At 50.4% G+C, this 18,907-nt stretch overlaps 2 protein-coding genes across 3 annotated transcripts in view; both read left to right on the forward strand.

The window, feature by feature from the left end:
- LOC149747339 (transforming acidic coiled-coil-containing protein 2-like) overlaps positions 1–7,300 on the forward strand; it is a 107,126-nt gene extending 99,826 nt beyond the window's left edge. Inside the window, exon 8 of the mRNA XM_089898267.1 lies at positions 6,531–7,300. Coding sequence (XP_089754393.1) covers positions 6,531–6,600 — 70 coding nt within the window. The 3' untranslated portion in view covers positions 6,601–7,300. The remainder of the gene's footprint in view (positions 1–6,530) is intronic.
- Positions 7,301–7,563: 263 nt separating this feature from the next.
- Positions 7,564–18,907, forward strand: part of LOC111172237 (transforming acidic coiled-coil-containing protein 2) — a 76,889-nt gene continuing 65,545 nt past the window's right edge. The window contains exon 1 of one of the 2 annotated variants that reach the window (XM_022568550.3): positions 7,564–9,488. In XM_022568550.3, coding sequence (XP_022424258.2) covers positions 9,421–9,488 — 68 coding nt within the window. In that variant the 5' untranslated portion in view covers positions 7,564–9,420. The remainder of the gene's footprint in view (positions 9,489–18,907) is intronic. The other variant, XM_022568554.3, reaches the window with a different exon arrangement.

An 18,907-nucleotide genomic window follows, 5' to 3' on the forward strand; every position in this document is an offset into this window, starting at 1 on the left:
GGGCTCCAGAGCAGAGGCTCAGGGGCTCAGTAGTTGTGGCGCACGGGCTTAGTTGCTCCGCGACATGTGGGATCTTCCCAGACCAGGGCTCGAACCCATGTCTCCTGCACTGGCAGGCGGATTCTTAACCACTGCGCCACCAGGGAAGTCCCAGCCCTCAAATTCTTTTTCCCATTTCTGGGGGGAGACAGAAGGAGAGTGGGCCGCCAGGCAGGGCTCCCCTGGCCCTGCTTATTGGGGTGCAGTTGGGAGACTCCTCCAAAGCTGGAAGGGATTCCTGACCTGATTTGGGGTCCAGTGAGGAGCAGGGTGTGCATGGAGCTTTGAGGGGCCAGTGAAGGCCCGGATGGAAGTCCCCAGCCCAGCTCTGGGGGCGCAGGAGGTGTCAGGGCAGCGTGAGGCCCGGGAGCCCGCCTTCCATTCCCAGTGGTGCCTCGGACCCCATGTTAGGTTGGCTGCCACTTTATAATTTTAGATATTTGCATTTCAGGAGGGTCTCTGTGTCCCCGGCATTGGGCATTTCGTGGGGCATATGGGAGGCATGGCCTCAGCCCTCCAGGAGCCGACCTGGCCCAAACCTCTGCTTTGTAAGGAGAAACTGGATGCTGGGGGTACTGAGGGGCGGCTACCCTAGTTTGAAAGGGTCAGAGCAGACCCCTCTGGAGGGCGATGTGGACCTCCCAGAAACCAGGGAGCCACACCTTGCTGTCCCCAATGCTAGGGGACCAGAGGCATGTTCCCAGGCTGGACAATTACTGCCCCAGGGAAATGTTGACATAAAGTAGGACCCCATCATCTTTTCCTGCATTAATGGCTTAAAGAGATGCAAAAAAATGTGAATATACCATACACGTATTCTGCACTGAACTTTTATAAGCCACCAGCCTCTGAAAGCTGTCACGAGACCTGGTGATGCCTCTCGCACATTTTCTTAGGGTCAGCGGGATGGGGCAGGAATTGGGTCAGTCTGCTGTCACGGCAAGATTGTCTTCCCATGGACAGATCAATTCCTAAAAAATCCGGGTATTTGGGAAAAATAATCCCTTTTCCTCAGGCACTAAGTTATAAGGTAATTGCATCCAGTGACGGTTAGGCAGGGTGCCTAGTGGGTTACATAGATAGGGTCTATGGGGTGGTTATGAAAAGAAGGAAGTATATTTAGGGTTTGGTAGCACACATGTGCACACACACGCCCCCCCCCCACACTCACACTCATTCAGTCACTGCCCTCAGTTGTTATGCTAATTAGCTATCAGTGGATGCGCATGGTTGCTATTTCTGGCCCAGCTGTTCTGGATTTCTGTTCTATCACAGAGCCTTGAGTCAGCAGTTCTGGGACTCAGCGCCTGGTTTTCACCGCTCCGCTCATAAGTAGGACAGCCCCGTATCAGGCTCTGTGTCACTGCTAGTCAGGCATGGGAAGACATTTACTCCAGACCAGCTGACAACCGGCCGCCTTCCTGAACTGGCCTCTGCTCTGGGGCAGCAGACGTCACAAGGACCCAACGAAGGAAGGACCATGAGTTTTAGAGCTTCTGCACGTGCTCTTTTGCATTTTCATCTTGGAAGCATTTCCACACTGAATGGCCACTTTGGGGCCACTACGGAGAACCCTCTCTCAGCCCAGATGGGTGGAACCTGCAGTTCTCAACCTGTTTCTCCAGTCTGGCTTCAGAAACCAGCTTCACTGTCCATTTTGACAGCTGGGAGATTCCATCTCTGTTTACACTTGAATGTTCTCTTTAAAAGGTCTCTTATTCCTGGTAACCTCTAAAACCAGTAGGCTTAAGCTCTAGAGGAACTCGGTAGATTAACACAACAGTCAAATCAAATACAATATTTTAGCTCTTTTAACAAGGACTGAAATGTTTTTATAGTGCTTTTGCAATTTTCTGTTCTTCTTGGAAACAGTTCTCCAAGAGGAAAGATGGATTTCACTGGTTATGTTTTTGACCCCAGTCAATCGGTTCTCTCTTCCCAGGTTTGAATGAAACTTGACTATTTCTTAGTAGAAGCTTGAACTCTGGAGGTCGGTGTTGTATTTGGCCAAATGTCTCCCTGTTTGGTTTTGCCTATGATCTTAAACCTAGTTGTTAAAGTAGTTACAGTAAGGGGTGCAGATCATCTAAAGAAAATTGTTCCTTGAGAAAGGCCACTTAAAATGAATCCACTTGTTGAATCAAACTTTTACGGTAATAGCGGGAAAAATGTTTAATTGGGACTTGATCTTGAAAAAAGAAATGAAAAAATTATGAGAATGATTAATATTTAACAAAATGTGGGCTTTAATGATAACCATATGTTCGTGCTTAGCATGAACAAAGAATTTTGGCTACGTTTTTCTGGCAGATTTTCAGACTTGCGTATTCTTCACTTCACACTTGACTCCTGCAGCTCAACTACACAGTCACTTTAACATAAATGCTTCAACTGTTTTCTGAAGGGCTCTCTCCCTTCTTTGATGTCCTCTCCTCGAAGCTACCTTCTTCCTCATCTTTGTGAGTTTCTCCTCTTCAGTTGTTCACAGATCACCATTATCTCAACAGGGTTGGGTGGCTTTTGAGCAGTTCCTCAGGATCAGATTCATTCACTTCATGGTGTCCTGCAGCTTCTGCTAGGTTTGCAGTTTCCTTTGCAGTTGGTGGTGTTGTATATTTCCCCACAATCAACGAGAGACAACTGGCAAGAACTTGTGAAGCCAGGAGGAGTATTTGAGGGACAACTGAGTCCAGAAGTGGTTGCTTTGTTGATGAACGTCTTCCAAGGCTGACCTTTGCTTTGCCTTATTGTAACCTTGTTACTGTGGGAGCGTGGATGGGAGGGACCCTCTCTGCAGGATGGGGCAACTGGAAATATATCCTCCAGGAACTTCTGATTTTATTGATTGCTAGAGGAGCTAAGTAGGGGCTGATATGTTTGCTGAAGTTGCCATATGAAATTGAATGTTGTGTTGGTGGAAGGATATTGTTGAAGGCATTATCCACCATATACCCTGTTTCCTGATGGAGAACCCATAGGAAAGGTGAGTACTTTCGGGATAACCTCAGTCCCTCAGGCTTTTAGCCATCTTTTCTTTCAAAATTCTTTTGCTGTCTTGAATTGCAAGCTTGAGTCCTTTTTGAGATTAGGTAGGATATATTTTCTAAAATGTTATCTCAAGAGTGTCTTCTACCATTTCCATCTCAAAAGAGCTGAATTTATTTGGTAAAGAAAGAGGGATTTTAAGGATCTTGTTTAGTCTTCTGGGATGTGGTGTTCGTGTTACTGATTTCCTTTGCACATGTGACGAGACTTCTCAACTCAATGCTATCCTCATTTTTGCATAGCCCTGGGTTTTAGGGTTAGCCTGCTTTCCTTCCTTCTTGTAGGAATCAAAGATTAAAAATGTATCCTGAATCCTTAATTTTGAAATAAAAGTGAGTCTTATCGCTCTCTCTTTTTTTTAATATTTATTTTATTTATTTATTTTTGGGCTGTGTCGGGTCTTAGTTGCGGTGCGCGGGCTTCTCTCTAGTTGTGGTGTGCGGGCTTCTCTCTAGTTGTGGTGCGCGGGCTCCAGAGCACGTGGGCTCCGTAGTTGTGGCGTGCGGGCTCAGTAGTTGCAGTGCTTGGGCTTATTTGCCCTGGAGCATGTGGGATCTTAGTTACCGGACCAGGGATTGAATGGACGTCCCCTGCATTGCAAGATGGGACCACCAGGGAAGTCCCCCTTATCTCGCTTTACTGATTCCTTTTCTAGTACATTTTGGCTTGCCTTCCTGGGTCTAACAGTAAAATCCTCAACCTTCACTTTCTATCCTAAAAGAATTTTTTTCCCCGTGAAGAGTAGCCTTTGGGGTGGTCCTTGCTTGCAAGGAACTTTGAACGATCTCAGGTGTACCTGTGGTGAAGGCGGTGAGAAAGGCATAGAAGATCAGCCCTTTTCAAAGAGAGAGCGAGAGAACCTTGGAAAAGGTGAGGTTTTACCTGAGCCTGCTCTTCAGCCCAAGTAAACCACTCAGACTCTGCAGGGTGAGCATGTGAGATCTAATGTTGGAGTATAGAAGATGATCAGAATCCCTGTGGCCCTGGAAATGAAGGAACCCCACCACCTTCTACCTTTTCTCTATTTACCATAAGACTGAAGACTTTTGCCAGGACCTGTTCCCACATCCTCTGAGGTTTCACACCGTGTATGTTTATGAAGCTCTCGCTGAGCGTGGGGCACACGGCAGGCCGGAGAGCGTGGACACCAAACACAGACACACGGATAAAGCGAGACTCTGATGAGGCGAGAAAGCACCAGGCGTAAATCTGCCCGCGGTAGAGAATGGGGAGAAAGAAGTCTGTGGGCTGGAGGAGACTCACCCCTCCTACAAGCTGGCCGGGAGATGGGCCCTGACGCACAGGAGGAATTGGGGGAGCTGGAGAGGTTGGGGAGGAGCATCTCCTCGGCTTGAGGTCACAGCGGGGACCCTGGCCCTGCTCGAATGCAGGATGGAGCCAGTGTCAGGATCAGGGCCGAAATATAGAATTGGGACTTTTTCCCGAAGGCAGTGGACAACTTATGGAGCGAGGCTGTGGGACGTTAAAGCTGTGTCTCCAAAAGCCCAGGAAAATGGACCCCTACTCTGTAAAACCTGGGTGGGGAAAGTATCAGCAACACGCCGTTCGTGACCTGCAGCCTGGTCCTGTACGCCGGTCGGCTTTGCTGGTCCCAGGCTCCTATTTACATATGGTTGCTGAACGTGGGCCTGAAATCAAACGGCTCCCAGCTCTTAGAGTCTTAGGAAAGGCAGTGAGCGACAGGCTGGCTGGAGCTGTGGGTTGTGGGGCAGGACCTTCCGTGCTTGAGATGAAGGAACAAGTTGCAAGCGGGTGGTGATGGCACCGCAGAGCGGGGACCCTGCCTAAAGGTTGGCGGTCCACATGCTTTTGTGCAGCCTCCCTCTGGTCCCCACGGTGACGGTGAAGGCCAGAGACTTGAAGAAATAGGATCTTGCCCAGGCCCATTCTCCATCTGTATTGACATTATTCGTGCTTGCCAGATGGATTTTTCTGTGATCTGACCTGGTTTCCTTTAGCCAGTGTGCTTGGGCTAATTAGCAGCGCAGGGGTCCACTGGTCTTGTTTGGAGAGTGTTGTTGCTATGGCAACTGGAGACTTCCCCGAGGCTGGAGGCAAAGATGAAGCCGCTCAAGTGTGTTTTTCTTGGGGTGTCAGAGGTGCTTCAAATTACTCGCCCTTTCTGACTGTGGCTCGGTCCCTTGGACCCTAATGGGATTTAAGAGTCTGTACCATGTATCTTATCCCTCAATTACAGGGACTTAGCAGGTTTGCTGATCTTTCTGGTATGTGTCAGTAACTTGAGAATAGACTCGTCAGGCACATGCTAAATGCACTAATATATGTGGAATTGCTAATTGATCTAGAAATGATGGGTGCATTCCTTGATTTATCCAGGTTTCTAGGATGTCTTGGGGACATCAGTAGGAGGGTTGGCAGTGGAGCCCATCTGAGTGGGCTTAGCTGACCTTTAGCGTTCTAGAATATGCATGCTCTGATCCAGAGCAGAAGGGGAGGAGTTCAGGTCTCATTAGGGCCATGGTTAGAAACATTGGGCATCACTGGTTTGGTGGAGAGAGGAAGTGCTCTGCTGTAGCAGCCTCTGCATCTCTCAGAGTGGCCAGGTGCGGGCAGGTAGAGTCTGGAGTGTGGGGTGGGTGTGAAGAGGCGGTAAGGGAGGGAGGGAGGGGCAGCCGGGCCGTTTGAAGGCAGCACTTCCGGGAAGGAAGGCTGGGACTAAGCAGAGGGGACTGATGGGACTGTTGGGACTGACGGAGCCTCAGCTTCAGCCAAAGGTCTGGCCCAAGTGGGTGCTCAGTGCAGGTTTGACTACACTAGGGAATGTGTGATTGCAATGCTAATTGCTTGCATTGTAATAATTTTGGATGGAATCTGTGCTTTCTTATTGTATAAGCCCCATGATTTTACCTCCTGGGCATGATTTGGGGTGGAGTGGCTGAGGAAGGAAGGGAGGAAGGGGAGGGAGTAAGCAGGCAGGTGTGCGGCCTAGCGGGTGGTGTCTGTGTCATCTGCAGTTCCTGTGGATAACCAGAGCCCGGGGTCTACGGAGCATTTAAGCGGGCTTAAGTGGCCCTGGACTGCTGTTTTTTCGAATTTCCTTGGTCTAACTTGGGTAGTTTTTTTTGTTTTGTTTTGTTTTTTAATCTTTTCCCTTTTTGTTAGTCGTTCTTAGTCCTAGAAGTGTATCTTAAGCAGGCCATCTTGGTTGGTCAGCTTGGGCTGCTATAATAAAAATAACTTGGGCCAGGTGGCTTACACAAAAACATCGATTTCTCACAGTTCTGGAGGCTGGAAGTCTGAGATGAGGGTGCAGGCATGGTCGGGTTCTTAGGGAGAGCAGCCCTTTTCCTCTCTAATCAGTCTCCCTCCCCATTTTTTTAAAGTTTTCCTTTTTTTCTGTAGGCAGAATTACTAGCTAACCAAGCTTGTTTTATTTTATTTATTTCTTTGGCCATGCTGCGCAGCATGCGGGATTCTAGTTCCCCTATCAGGGATCAAACCCGTGCCCCCTGCAGTGGAAGCGTGAAGTCTTAACCACTGGACCACCAGAGAAGTTCCCAAGCTTGTTTTAAATTGTGTGTAAAGTAAGCATCAACTGTCTTAAATGAGGGTCTGAGAAGTTCTTCCGGAAGTTCATCACAGAAACTAGTAATGCACGGATTTCAGTTGCATCGACCTCAAGGGCTTCCAGGTTGTATTTGCTTTCCCCCTGGTTTTTGGTCATGTTTTTAACATCACTGAGATGGTGTCAGCCTACTAAGTGAAGTGTCACTAGGTCATAAGTTTATGATTGTTGGGGTTCTAAATAAAAGCACTTCACTGTAATGCCTCCTCATTTCCCACGTGGTGCTATACTTAGGGGAAAACGTTTCTTATAAAGAAGGAAAGAAAATTAACACCACTCAAGCAGCAATTACAGTCCTAGTCCCAGGCTTTCATACATATAATTTAATATTCCCAATACCCTGCAAAATAGATGCTTCCTCACTTTTGCCAGCTGAGGAAGCAGTGGTTCAGCATGGTCAAGCGATTGCCTCAAGGCCACACAGCAAAGGAGGGAGAAGTCAGTAGTTGAACTCCCTTCCCATTTCAAAGCCCTCTCTTGTTATTGCAGCAAATCCCTACCGGTTAAGGATCTGGACACTTGGAAGGGTCTGTGCTTTCACGTGTCATGAAAAATAAAAGTTAGCAGATGAGTTCTAATTGTGGTTTCTCATTTTTTTCCCATGTATTTTCCTAGTGCTGAGTTTGGCTGAAGGCCATACATACCCTCAGTGCCCAGGGAAGGGGTCACTTTCCTCAAAAGATGAAGTCTAAGTTAGTGCTTATGAAGTTTTCAGCTCCACGTGGTCAGGTTCTTTGGACTCCCAGCTGCATATGTGGCCCAAGAGGTCTGTTTTCTGACAAAGAAACAAACCCTCGGGGTGCCGAGAATGACAGGATGAACAAGTCTGAGAATCCCTGCCACCAGATGACACGCCGCACGACAGTGAGTGACAGCTTCCTGGGAGGTGCTCTCTAGAGCAAGCCTCACCAGGCCAGCCCCTGACAGTCGCCTTCCCTGCGAGACTGACACATCATTAGCTATTTTTATATAAATTGGAGAAAGTAAACCTTCTCAGTGTTTCCTGGAAATTTCATGTTGCTGCATCCCGGGAAACGATTTTGACTTTCTGGCTCTTTGTTTGACACTGATCTTAACTGTCAGCAGAGGAAAGTCAGCCCACCATGAAGCTCTAGAACTGCTCAGGAGCCACAGCCTCAAAAGTACCGGTCCAGACACCCCTGGCCACAGTTTTAGAAAACACTCAGTGTGTTGGAGGACATTTCAAAACGCTTTGAGTTTTGTTTCCATTTAATTTTTCTTTTGGCAACGATTTAGATGCATTTTAGGCTGACGGTGCTGTGGGGTAAAGAAATGCTGGGAACCTGGGGAAGAGTTTTCAATTTACGCATCAGAGGTTCCACCTTAATTCAGTCGTGAGTCTTGTGTTTGGAGCTCAGAATGGGATGGATGGTCAGTTCCCGGGTGGGCCCCCAAACCTCCTGAACCAAAAGGAGATGAAATCCTTCTCTAGTAGCCTTCGATGACGCTGCCCAGGAGCCCAAGCAAGACTTGAGGGTTTTGGAGCCAGCCAGAGCCAGGTGGGGGGACCTGGCGAGCTGGGCATGGTTGCCCCAGCAGGGGGATGGGGGTGGGTGCTGTGGGCACTGGATGGGGTGTCACCGACAGTCCTGCAGGCCCAGCCTGTGTTTAGAAGCACAGAGATGGATGTTTTGATTGTATGTCAGGGAGGGCTGCCTTTTCCCTGTGCAGCCTTAGCCTTAAGGGGCTTTTGACATGCTGCTCGCAGCCTGCCTGGCCTCTGATGGTTTAGGACGAGACCTGGCACGGGGGCTTCTCTGTGGAGCCCTCATCTGGTGGCCAAAGATGGGGCTGCAGGCTCTGTGGCCGCTGTGTTTCTTTCTTCCCCCAATCCCCCCACCCCCAAAAGGTGTCCTTGGAGGCCGGGCCTAGGTTCACGAGGGGTGGGGAGGCGGGGAGCCAGGCCCTCGCATCTCCCTGGTACAGGCCTCAGCCAGCGCCAGCCTGGCCACCGGTCCTGAAGGAGGCAGAAGCCGCCAGGATACTGCACACGTCTTGCACATTTCCCGCTGCAGCCTGTTTACCTGCTCTCCCAGCCATCGGGAGAGTCCACTTCGTTCCTTGGAGGGATGAGCCAGCTGGAATGAGAATACCCTCACTCCCTCTGTGGTCAGCCTGGCCGAGACCACCACGCCCCTCCCTCCTGGGGCCCCGCGCTCCCCAGCCCGCAGTACATTTGCATTTCAAAGCCACACAATGCCGGCGGTCTGGGCGAGGCTGCGGGAAGCTGGGGGAGGCGACTTGGGTGTAGAGGGAGGGTCTTCGCCCCGTTTCCGGAGCCAGCGGTGGAGCTTTGTGAAGATCCAGGCGTCGGGGGCTGCTCGGTGATGATGACATCACCGTGTCGTACACAGGAGCCGGGCTGCCTGGGGGTTTGAGAGCAGATCCATTCGGACCCCACCGGCGCTCACGCTCACACTCGCGCGCCCCGGCAGAGCCGCGCGCGCCGTCCACACTCGCGCACACACTGAGGCGCGCGCCGGCCAGCCTCGCGCGCACATTTCCGCGGCGCTCGCTCCCCGGGCTCCGGCTCGGGCCCCGATCCGCAGCTCCCCGCCGCCGCCGCCGCCCCGGATGCCAGCAGCTGCTCCCATCTGCAGTGCAGCAGCCCCGGCCGCCGGCCGGCCCACCCCGGGCTCCCGCTGGAGGAATCGTGCCAGGACGCTGGCCCTACTCGCGGCTAGCCTGCTCGCCAGGGCGCAGCGAGGATGGGAGGGTCGCAGTCTCTGCAGCCAGTCCCAGCCAGCGACCTGAACCTGGAGGCTTCCGAGGCTATGTAAGTGCTCCGCCGGGCCGCCCTGGAGGCCCCCCGTCCCCCCAGGAGGAGAGGCTACCAGGGCTTTGTTAGTGCCCCCTCTCCTGATGCCCGGGCAGCCCGGAGCTGGGGCTGGCCCCGCCGTTCTCTCCAGGCAGCCTTGCATGGTTTTACCTGGTGGCTCCCCCTTCTAGCATTTAGTTCCCCCTCTGGAACGGGCATCTGGCAGCCCCAGGATACTGCCGGGGGCAGAAGTGACCCCCTGGAATTGTACGGTTGTTGAGCAGCCCAGTGCATGACTGGGGGCTTCTTGTGTGTCTTCACTCTGCACCCCCGGCACAGTGGTATTTCCTGCAAGGGAACAGCCGGGCCTCAACAGGGGCCTCATGGGAAGAATCCTTGAGTGTGGCAGTGCTGTGCCCATGGAGACAGACCAGTTTAGGGGCAGCCACTCACGTGGCTAGGCGGATGGAGCGGAGCATCGCTGGTATACGTTCAGTCCCGTTAGCCTAAGCGTCCACGCACTCACTCGCTGGTGAACGCTGTCGATGACAAGGCCTCTTGCTATTATTAGTAAAGGCAGCTGAAGGGTCCTGTCGTTGGTCCATCGGTCGAGGCAGCATTTGACTGTGCATCCATCCAGGAATCCGATCGTTTCTCTAAACCGCAGAGCTCATGTGCTCAGAAGTGGCCTTTATCCTGGCTGGGTGTTTATTAGGATTGCCATTTCTGTACGGTCGTCTCCATTGCCTACCCGGGCATGCCTGGAGCTTATTGAATAGATCTGGCTGCCGAGCTGTATTTCAGCAGGTCAGGCTTGCGGGCCTCCACATCCCAGCCTTGCCTGCTCTCCTTTCCCAAAGAGAAGAATGTGTTTCAGAGAGGAGTATTTGGTGGATGCAGGGGTGGGGACGGTCAAGTGGTCACGGGAGCCACTGATGTGTAGATTAAAGGGTTGCAGGGATTGGTCTGTGTGCTGTAGTAGGGATGGGGTGCCATGTGGGGCTTCCTCACTCGTCCCCGCTCCTGGGTTTCAGTGAGGAGCTGGCTCAGCGCGGTGATGTAATGCTGAGCTGAGTGAGCCTCATGGTTTTCCAGGCTCTGGCTCTTCAGCGCGAACCACGCTAAGGAGCAGGTGTGCACCGATCATTTGTCTTCCTCCCCGTAGCTCGAGAAAGCATCACCTTACAGTGGAGGCGCGTCGTGTTGGAGGATTTTAAGTGCCGTGAGCCTTGCGCTTTGCCTGCCCTGTTTTTCGTTCATGTGTCGTATTGTTAGATGCGTGGAAATCACGTACTACCACACAGGATTTGAGCCTAAGCCTAAAAGAATGGTTTCAGCCTGTGTTTAGTTAAAGGGCACTAGCTGGCTAGTGAGATGTCAGGGCTCAAACCTGTCTAGAAGCTTTAGAGAGACTTGGAAAAGGTAATGTGACCGTATGTTTGGGAAAATACACTCCTCAGCCATTGGGAATTCAGCTTCCCCGTCCCTGGCATCCCCTCCCTCTTTCCCAGTTACGTTAATAAATGACCAGGATTCTGCTGGTTGAGGGCTGAGTTGGGAGAGATTCTGTTGGTAGAAGCTGCCTTTTTGGATAAGGTCCCCTAAGTCTAGCCTATGGGAATAAGTGGTGTTTAAGTAAAACTCCAGGCCAAACAGCCACATCGTGATGGAAGCTGCTTCTCAAATATTGCATGCGTGAGCTGGTCCATATGTGCCAGCCTGAGTCTTCCTTCCCTGGAAGTGCGACTTCTGAAATGTCTCTAAATCGAGATATTTAAGATGGTATGTTTACTCCTAAACGGAATCCCACCCTCCATCCCCTAACAGTTTTGTTTTGAAAAAATGGAGAGAGTGGAAATGCTTGGGGCTGGTGCCATACCTGGCAACTGTTCTCTAAGATCGCATCTCTGCTGTCTGAATAACTGGGGCTTGTTTTCCTACTACAGATTCGCTTATTTCCAGTCTAGAGATTTAAAAAAGTATATTAAGAGAGTACCCCCTTTTTGCACAGGTTCGTGTCTTTCACAATAGCATGCGTTTCCGTGCACATAAAATCACAGGCACATGAATAATACGCAAGACAGCGTAGCATATGGTCCATGGCAGAAGAGACGCTTCTGCTGTCAGGGCTGCAGGGACGGAGATGAACTCGGTGCACGCCTGCCGCGAGGTACAGCCCATGACAACTGGCATCTAAACTGAACATCTATATCTCTTTTTTTTCTGGTGGTTCCCTGTGAAAGATCAAATGAAGGGAGGCCCGTGTGTAAGAGTGAAACCAAAAGACAGAGGAAGACAGGGATGATTTGGAAATCCCTGCAGGACATTTTTTTTTTTTTTTTTTTTTTTTTTTAGTTTCAGGATTTCTCTTTCTGGTTTCAGGTTGGGGTGCCTTTGGGCAACTTTTGTGGCCCCAGCTGATAGCTTCATTCTGTATAGGAGTGCAGTGGGGTAAGGAAGGAGGAGGAAGATGGCGAGTCTTGGGGTGTAGCAGCAGACTGGAGGGTGGCACATGGGATTGGGAGGTGAGGCAGGGGGACTGAGGTTCAAGTGTTGCAGTCCCTTGCTATTCCCGGGATGGTCCACAAACAGCAGCATCGGCTTCCCCTGGCTTGTTAGAAAGGCAGAATCTTAAGCCCCACCCCAGATTGGCTCCATCAGAATCTCCATTTTAACCAGTGATTTGTAAATATGCCCAGATGATTTTTAGGCAGAAAAGTTGGGGAAGCCCTGAGCTAGGTGAGTCTCTCCATCCTGGTCCCTCAGAAACCGTTGGCCACTTCTCTAGCTGCTGCTTTCTTGTCTGGGAAAGAAGTTCTGGTAGCGACAGTAGCCGTTGTTTCCGAATAGAAGAGGGGTAGCAGGGAGAGGAGAATTCTGCCACAGAAAACACTTACTTCTCAGCACTGACGGTTGGGAAACACATACAGGAAAGGGACGGGAAGTACTTGAGTGAATGTGGTCTGAGCCTATTGATTAGACCCGCTGGCTGTGCCCTTCTTCCGCTGCAGCATTAAGTACTTTGTCCTTTGTGTAGCTGGAGACCCTCATTCCGGGGGCTCCCTCAGCTTCCTGCAAACTCCCACACCCTGGCCACCGAGGGGCAGCCAGGGGCCATTAGCATCTGAGAGTGAAAGCGATTGTTCTGTGGGAAAGTTCAGCCTGCTTCGTCTGTGGCACCACTCATGACCTGGGCTCTAAAAAACATCACGAATAGGGAAACCCATGCCTGTGTAGACACGTGAGGATCAAAATAGGAGGGCCAGGATGGATGGAGAGAAGTGATACGGCCCTGGTGATTGATGAGACAGGGGAGGGAAGGTTAAAGACAGTGGGGAATACAAGTGCAGGGTTTATACTCAGATGACCAAGAAAAGGATGTGGCGTTTGCCAAAACAAGGAAACGGGATTGGGAGTGCGTTTGGGGGAAGGTTGATGAGTTTGGGCTGGGATTTGAGATGCAGATGGGATCAGAATTATAGCTGAGAGGGAATTCCCTGGGGGTCTAGTAGTTAGGACTCCGAGCTTCCACTGCAGGGGGCACGGGTTCGATCCCTGGTCAGGGAACTAAGATCCCGCATGCCGCGCAGCATGGCCAAAAAAATGAAAAAAAAAAAAACAACAATTAAAAAAAGGCATATATATAGAGAGAGAGCCAAGACAGTGGCCAGGACCAGAGAGGCCTTGGGCACCACCTGCACCAGGTTCAGCAGTTCCAGGACAGGGGTTGCACCTCTTCGTGCAGCTGTGTTCGCAGACGGGAAAGTAGAGTTTTGGTCTCTTCCATCCTCGTGTGGCTGGCTCCCCATCCTGTCTCTCAATCTGGGAGCTGCTTAGAGGGTCCAGTGACTCTGACCTTGCCCCACCTGCCTCTTAGGGCTTCTCAGAGGTGAGGTTCCACCTGTGTAGACTCTGAGAAGGCAAAAGCACCAGACAGTGGCAAAAGCAGGAACGCTCTGTGCCTGAAAATTACCAGCATGTCAACCGCTCAGAAGTCCCGAAAGGGCTGCTGGGGCTCCTGGCAGGATCTTTCTCATTGGATCTCTTTCAAAGCCTTGTTTCTTAAGGCGACCCTTGGCTAAGTCATTTAGCTTAAATGACAGCACCTTGAATGTGGGCTTCTCAGTTCCTAGAAGCAGATTTCACTTTTGGATATTATCGTTTGACAAAATGATGAGTAGTTTTTTTCCCCCGAAACCGAATAAGCTGTAAAGTTGTCTGTAGAGTGGGAGTTGCCTGAGTCCCAAAGGTGCTATCTTAGTTCAGGTTGCTATAACAAAAATACCACAGGTGGGGTGGCCTAAACAACAGATACTTATTTCTCATAGTTCTGGAGGCTGGGAAGTCCAAGATTAGTGTGTCGGCAGAGCCAGTGTGTGGTGAGGGCCCCCTTCCTGGTTTACAGACGGCTGTCTTCTTGTCCTCGCATGACAGGGCAGTGAAAGAGAGAGACAGAGAAAGAGAGAGAAAAGCAAGCTCTCAAGTATCTCTTCTTATAAGGGCACTAATGCCCTTACAAGGCTCCACCCTCATGACCTAATCACCTCCCAAAGGCCCTACCTCCTAATGCCATCACGTTGGGAGTTAGAGTCTCAGTGTACAGATTTTGGGGAGACACAAGCACTGAGTCCATAGCAGATGTTCTTCCTTGGTTATCATTTCTGAATATATCCAGCGTGCGCTCTGTGGCCAGGTACCTGGGTCCAGAAGAATGGCCCTTCACTACCTTCTCTGTAGGGCTTATCTGCTGGCTTTCTCTAAGGTGAGCAGAAGGCAAGAACATTCCAAGGCCTTCCAGGTAGCTGCCAACTGTCCAAGGGGTCATGCCACCCCTTTCTGCTGGGCACTGGGACAGGGCACCTGCTTATGGTAGGGTGAGCAGCTACGACTGGGAGATGAAGTGACCGTGGCAGGTGTTACATCCAGGTCAGTGGATTCGGGGCACTCTCCCCATCGACGCTCTGTCCTCATCTTCGTGTTTCTTTCTGTCATCTACAGCCTGTTTCAGTGGCTATAGTTTTGGTTGCCTAGGAACCACTGTAGCCTGAAATATGATTGGCTGCTCTTGCCAGATGGATTGCCTGAGCTGGGGCAGCGTTCGGGGGTAGGCAAAGGATGTTGAACAATTCCATTCTCTCTCCCTAAGATTAATGATGAGGACTTAGGCATTGTAAACAATTGTTCCATGAAAGCCAATTGTTGATGGACTCATGCTTTTGCTCCAGGTTGACGGGAGTCTGCGGGAGACTGGTTGGCCATAAAGAACTGACTTAGAACTGCTCGTGTATACCCATTCTGCATTGGAAGTGGAAGCTTTGGTGACACTGGTTCTGTTTATGTTTACAACTTCACTTTAGCGGTTGTTTCTAGAGAGCAGGTGGGTGCTGTTTGCTTTTGCCGAACGTGGAAACAGAGCTGGATGCTGCAGTGTCAAAGCCAAGCGTGAGAAGCTCTTCTTCTTAGTCTTGTTGAGTAGACTCAGGTGTTTCCCATTATAGACACATTATATCATTGCTCCTATGATGAGGCAAGTACTTCCACCCCCATTTTACAGGTAAGGAGACTGAACTCACTGCATGGCTTAAATTAAGGGGTTGGCAAACTTTTTCTGTAAAGGGCCAGACAATAAACATGTTAGGCTTTGCAGTCTGTATGGTCTCTTGCAACAACTCTTCTGTGAGAGTGTGAAGGCAGCCACGGACAGTTAGTGAGCATATCAATGTCCCAGTTAAACTTTAGTTACAGAAACAGGCAGTGAGTTGTACTTTGCTGGCACCTGATCATACAGGGCTTGGACCCGTGTCCCCTCCTCTCATTACCTCATGGCCATTTATCAACACAAGGGTCCTCAAGTCTTCGGCCTGGGCCACCTTCTCTGTTCTAAGACATCTCATCCATGCTCGTGGATGTAATACTATTATGTACCAAGAATGCCCCCATTTATATCCTTCCTTCTCGTCTGAGCACCATACTTATCCAGCTGCTTACTTTATATCTCCTCTTGGGTCTCTCAGGGGGCAGTGAGGCCTAACTTGTCCAGAATAGAACTGATGACCTTCCTTATCTCAAAAACAAAAAAAGTACATATGAAGTAACCGAGCCTCCACGCCAGTTCCCCATCTCAGCACATGGCACCTCACCGCCCAGCTGCTCTAACCAGAAACCTGGTAGTCAAGTCCTGTTTCTCCTTTTCCCTCACCTCCCTTCTTTCTAAACAGTTCCCTGTATCTGCTTCCCATTGCTTTTAGTCTAACATTCGGACCTCCTGTTGGGGCCTACAAGCACACTGGTCACCTCTCAGTTCTTTGAGCATGCGATACCCACCTGCCCCAGAGCCTTTGCACATGCTGTAAGCCGTCTAGAAGGCCTTCTGCCCCACGCTGGCATGGCCGCCTCCTTCTCCAGCTTTGATTCTCGGCAGGTTTTCCTGCCTTTACTCTCCAGTGCTGTCCGGTGGAACCTGTGACGATGGAAAGGTCCTATAATTCGTGTTGTCCCATATGGTAGCCGCTAGCCACTAGTGGCTACTGAGCGCTTAAAATGTGGGTAGTACACCCAAGAAACTGAATCTTTAATTTTATTTAAATTAAAAGAGCCACGTATGGTAAGCGGCTGTTGTATTGGACATTGCAGCTCAGTATATCATTCTTTTGTTTGAGTTCTTTGTAAAACTCAGCACAATGTGGAGTTGTTTGATTTGTCCCTTTAACTGTTATCAGAATGTGAGCAGCATGAGGGCATTCTCCTTGGTTTTCTTTTTTTTTTTTTTTTTGCTGCTTTTTATTTACTTATTTATTTAGTTAAATTTTATTCAAGTATAGTTGATTGACAATGTTGTGTTTAATTTCTGCTGTACAGCAAAGTGATTCAGTTATACATACATATATTCTTTTTCATATTCTTTTCCATTACAGTCTCTCACAATTTTCCTTTTTATGCCTGTGTCCCCCGTACCTAGTACAGTGCCTGGCACATAGTAGGTGCTCAGTAAATCATTTGTTGAATGAATGAATGCATGAACAGATGAATGAATGTCTTACTAGCAAAAAGAATCCTAGGCACATCAGCTCCACACTGAGCTATGCCAAGGGACCCTGCAGTCGGGGACTTGATGGGGCCAGAACAGGCTCGGGTGGACCCCAGGCACTAAGGTTCTGTGGTACTTGACCCAGGAAGACAGCTGGTTCAACCCTTGGCCTGCCAGTCACCACCATGTAGCGTCACAGGATCCTGCCAGAGCCCCGGGTTAAAGGAAGCACATCCCTGCCTAAAGGCTCCCGCAGAATATCCCAGGATGCATTGCAGGCTACAGGTTACTCAGGTAACAGCTGGACACGCACCGCAGCCTCCTCCTTCCCTTCCTGGATGGCTCGCTCCTCCTCTCAGACGTCTGTTTTCTCCCAAACTTCTGTGCACCTGAGGGTGTCTCTGTCCGTGTCTCAGCTGGTCTCTTCCCCGCCTTCATTGCTGGGTAGATGAGGCAGTGGCTGCAGGCAGTGCAGAGGCTTATGAGGCTGGGGCAGGACTGTGTGAGGCGCGAATTCCCTTTGTTCTCTCATTCGTTGCCCTAGCAAAAGAAAGCGGCTCCTAGGGCCTTCTGCACAGTGCATCCCATTTCTGTGTGATAAATTACCTGTTGGAGAGGTGGACTTCCCGCAGGTTTTGTACTTGCCAACCCTCCTTATTTAGAAGCGTTGTTTTCTCTGCGTTAGCTGCTTTCACTGTTTTCTCTGCTTTCTCCTGAAATGGAAGCAGCAGCAGCTCCTGGCTCTGGGCCGGGGATGGTGGGGTGGAGGCAGGGGTGGAGGTGGCCCTTCTGTCCAGGGTTTGCTCCAGCCCTGCTAACAGGCAGATCCAGCATCTCTTTGTCCTTATGGGACTGACAGCTAAGGCCAACTGCTGGGCCCAGTTTGCGGTCAACATCCCAGCTTCATTTCCTTCAAGATGTCTGTGGAGTTGCAGAGTCTGAGAATTTTAGAGCTGGAAACATCAGGATCTTAGATATCACAGGGGGCTTTTTCCTGACAGAAAGTTAGTTTTAAATCCCATGAGCACATCATTTGTGAACTATCACTCGGGCCTTTCCTGCTAGTTATTATTCAAACTGAGTCTGGTAGTCATTTTTGTTGTTGTTGTTGTTGTTTTGGCGGTACTCGGGCCTCTCACTGTTGTGGCCTCTCCCGTTGCGGAGCACAGGCTCCGGACGCGCAGGCTCAGCGGCCATGGCTCACGGGCCCAGCCGCTCCGCGGCATGTGGGATCTTCCCGGACCGGGGCAGGAACCCGTGTCCCCTGCATCGGCAGGCGGACTCTCAACCACTGCGCCACCAGGGAAGCCCTTGGTAGTCATTTTAATCGTTTCCCTTTAACTTTCAATTTGCTAAAAAATATATTTAGATATATCATTTGGCAAGCTTAAACCAGAGGTGTCCTCCCAGGGCAGTGAAATAGCTTAGACTGTAAATTCTCTCCCCGCTGAGGAAATGTAGTGGATAGTTTATTTGGGGATAAAAATGACTGACAGGGCCCTTGGTCCAGGCCCTCCCTTGAGTCTTAGCCTGTGTCTTTGCCCTGAAGTGTCTTTTAATTTTCTGATTCCTTCCATCATCTCAGGGATGTTCTAGAGGTCAATTTCTAAGGGAAGTGGGGGTTTACCCTGTTTATCCGAGTGGGAGGTAGCTGAAGTTCGTCTAGGTTGAGCTTAACACTTATTAAACACCCAGCCGCTCTTTATTGATGCTGGGGGAGAAAATCACACTGAGATTTGCCAACAACCCTGTCAGTGGCTGCCTGCCCAGGAGCAGCCATGCTTTCTGCAGCTCCGTCCCCTTCCCCCCACCCTGCGCAAGCTCGCCTTTAATGGGGATCAGATCTGGGTCTCTGGGACTTCAGAAGCAGTCTGGATCAAAGGGGGCTCCAGCTTCTGAGAGTTACTTTTCTTTGTCAAGGCCCTGGTGGAACTTGCTAATCGTTCTTTGATCTGCTTTAAAGGGACATGCCTAAAGCAGTCTGGAAGTATTTTCCCTCCAGGAAGAAGGCGGGAGAGGCTGGCTTTACTTTAGGGAAAACATCTGCGAACACATAGGTCTTGCGTGGAATTTCCTGGCCCGACTTTGTTCATAGAGGATCTTGTCACTGTGTTCATTTCCTTTAATGCTCGAGGGGAGAAAGACTGACCCTGAAGACACTTTCCTGGAGGACAGTGCTGCTGGGGGAGTGAGGTCATCACTCACAACATCAGTCTCCAAGGAACTCTGCTCCTGGGGGAGAAGGAAAAGGCTGAAGTGCCCAGAGGGTGTTCGGGAGGCAGCTGCCAGGGGTGGGGGGGTGGTGCCGGGGCCAGGCTGGACCCTTTGGTATTCCAGCCTCAGTGTCTCTTCCTCGGAAGGGCTTTGCCTGTGGCCTCAGCTAGGCACCTTCGCTGGCACGTGAAAAACC

The sequence above is a fragment of the Delphinapterus leucas genome, chromosome 16 (genome assembly GCF_059928025.1).
Source record: "Delphinapterus leucas isolate spDelLeu-1000000601 "Yukka" chromosome 16, BTC_Dleu_Yukka2, whole genome shotgun sequence".
NCBI lineage: Eukaryota > Metazoa > Chordata > Mammalia > Artiodactyla > Monodontidae > Delphinapterus > Delphinapterus leucas.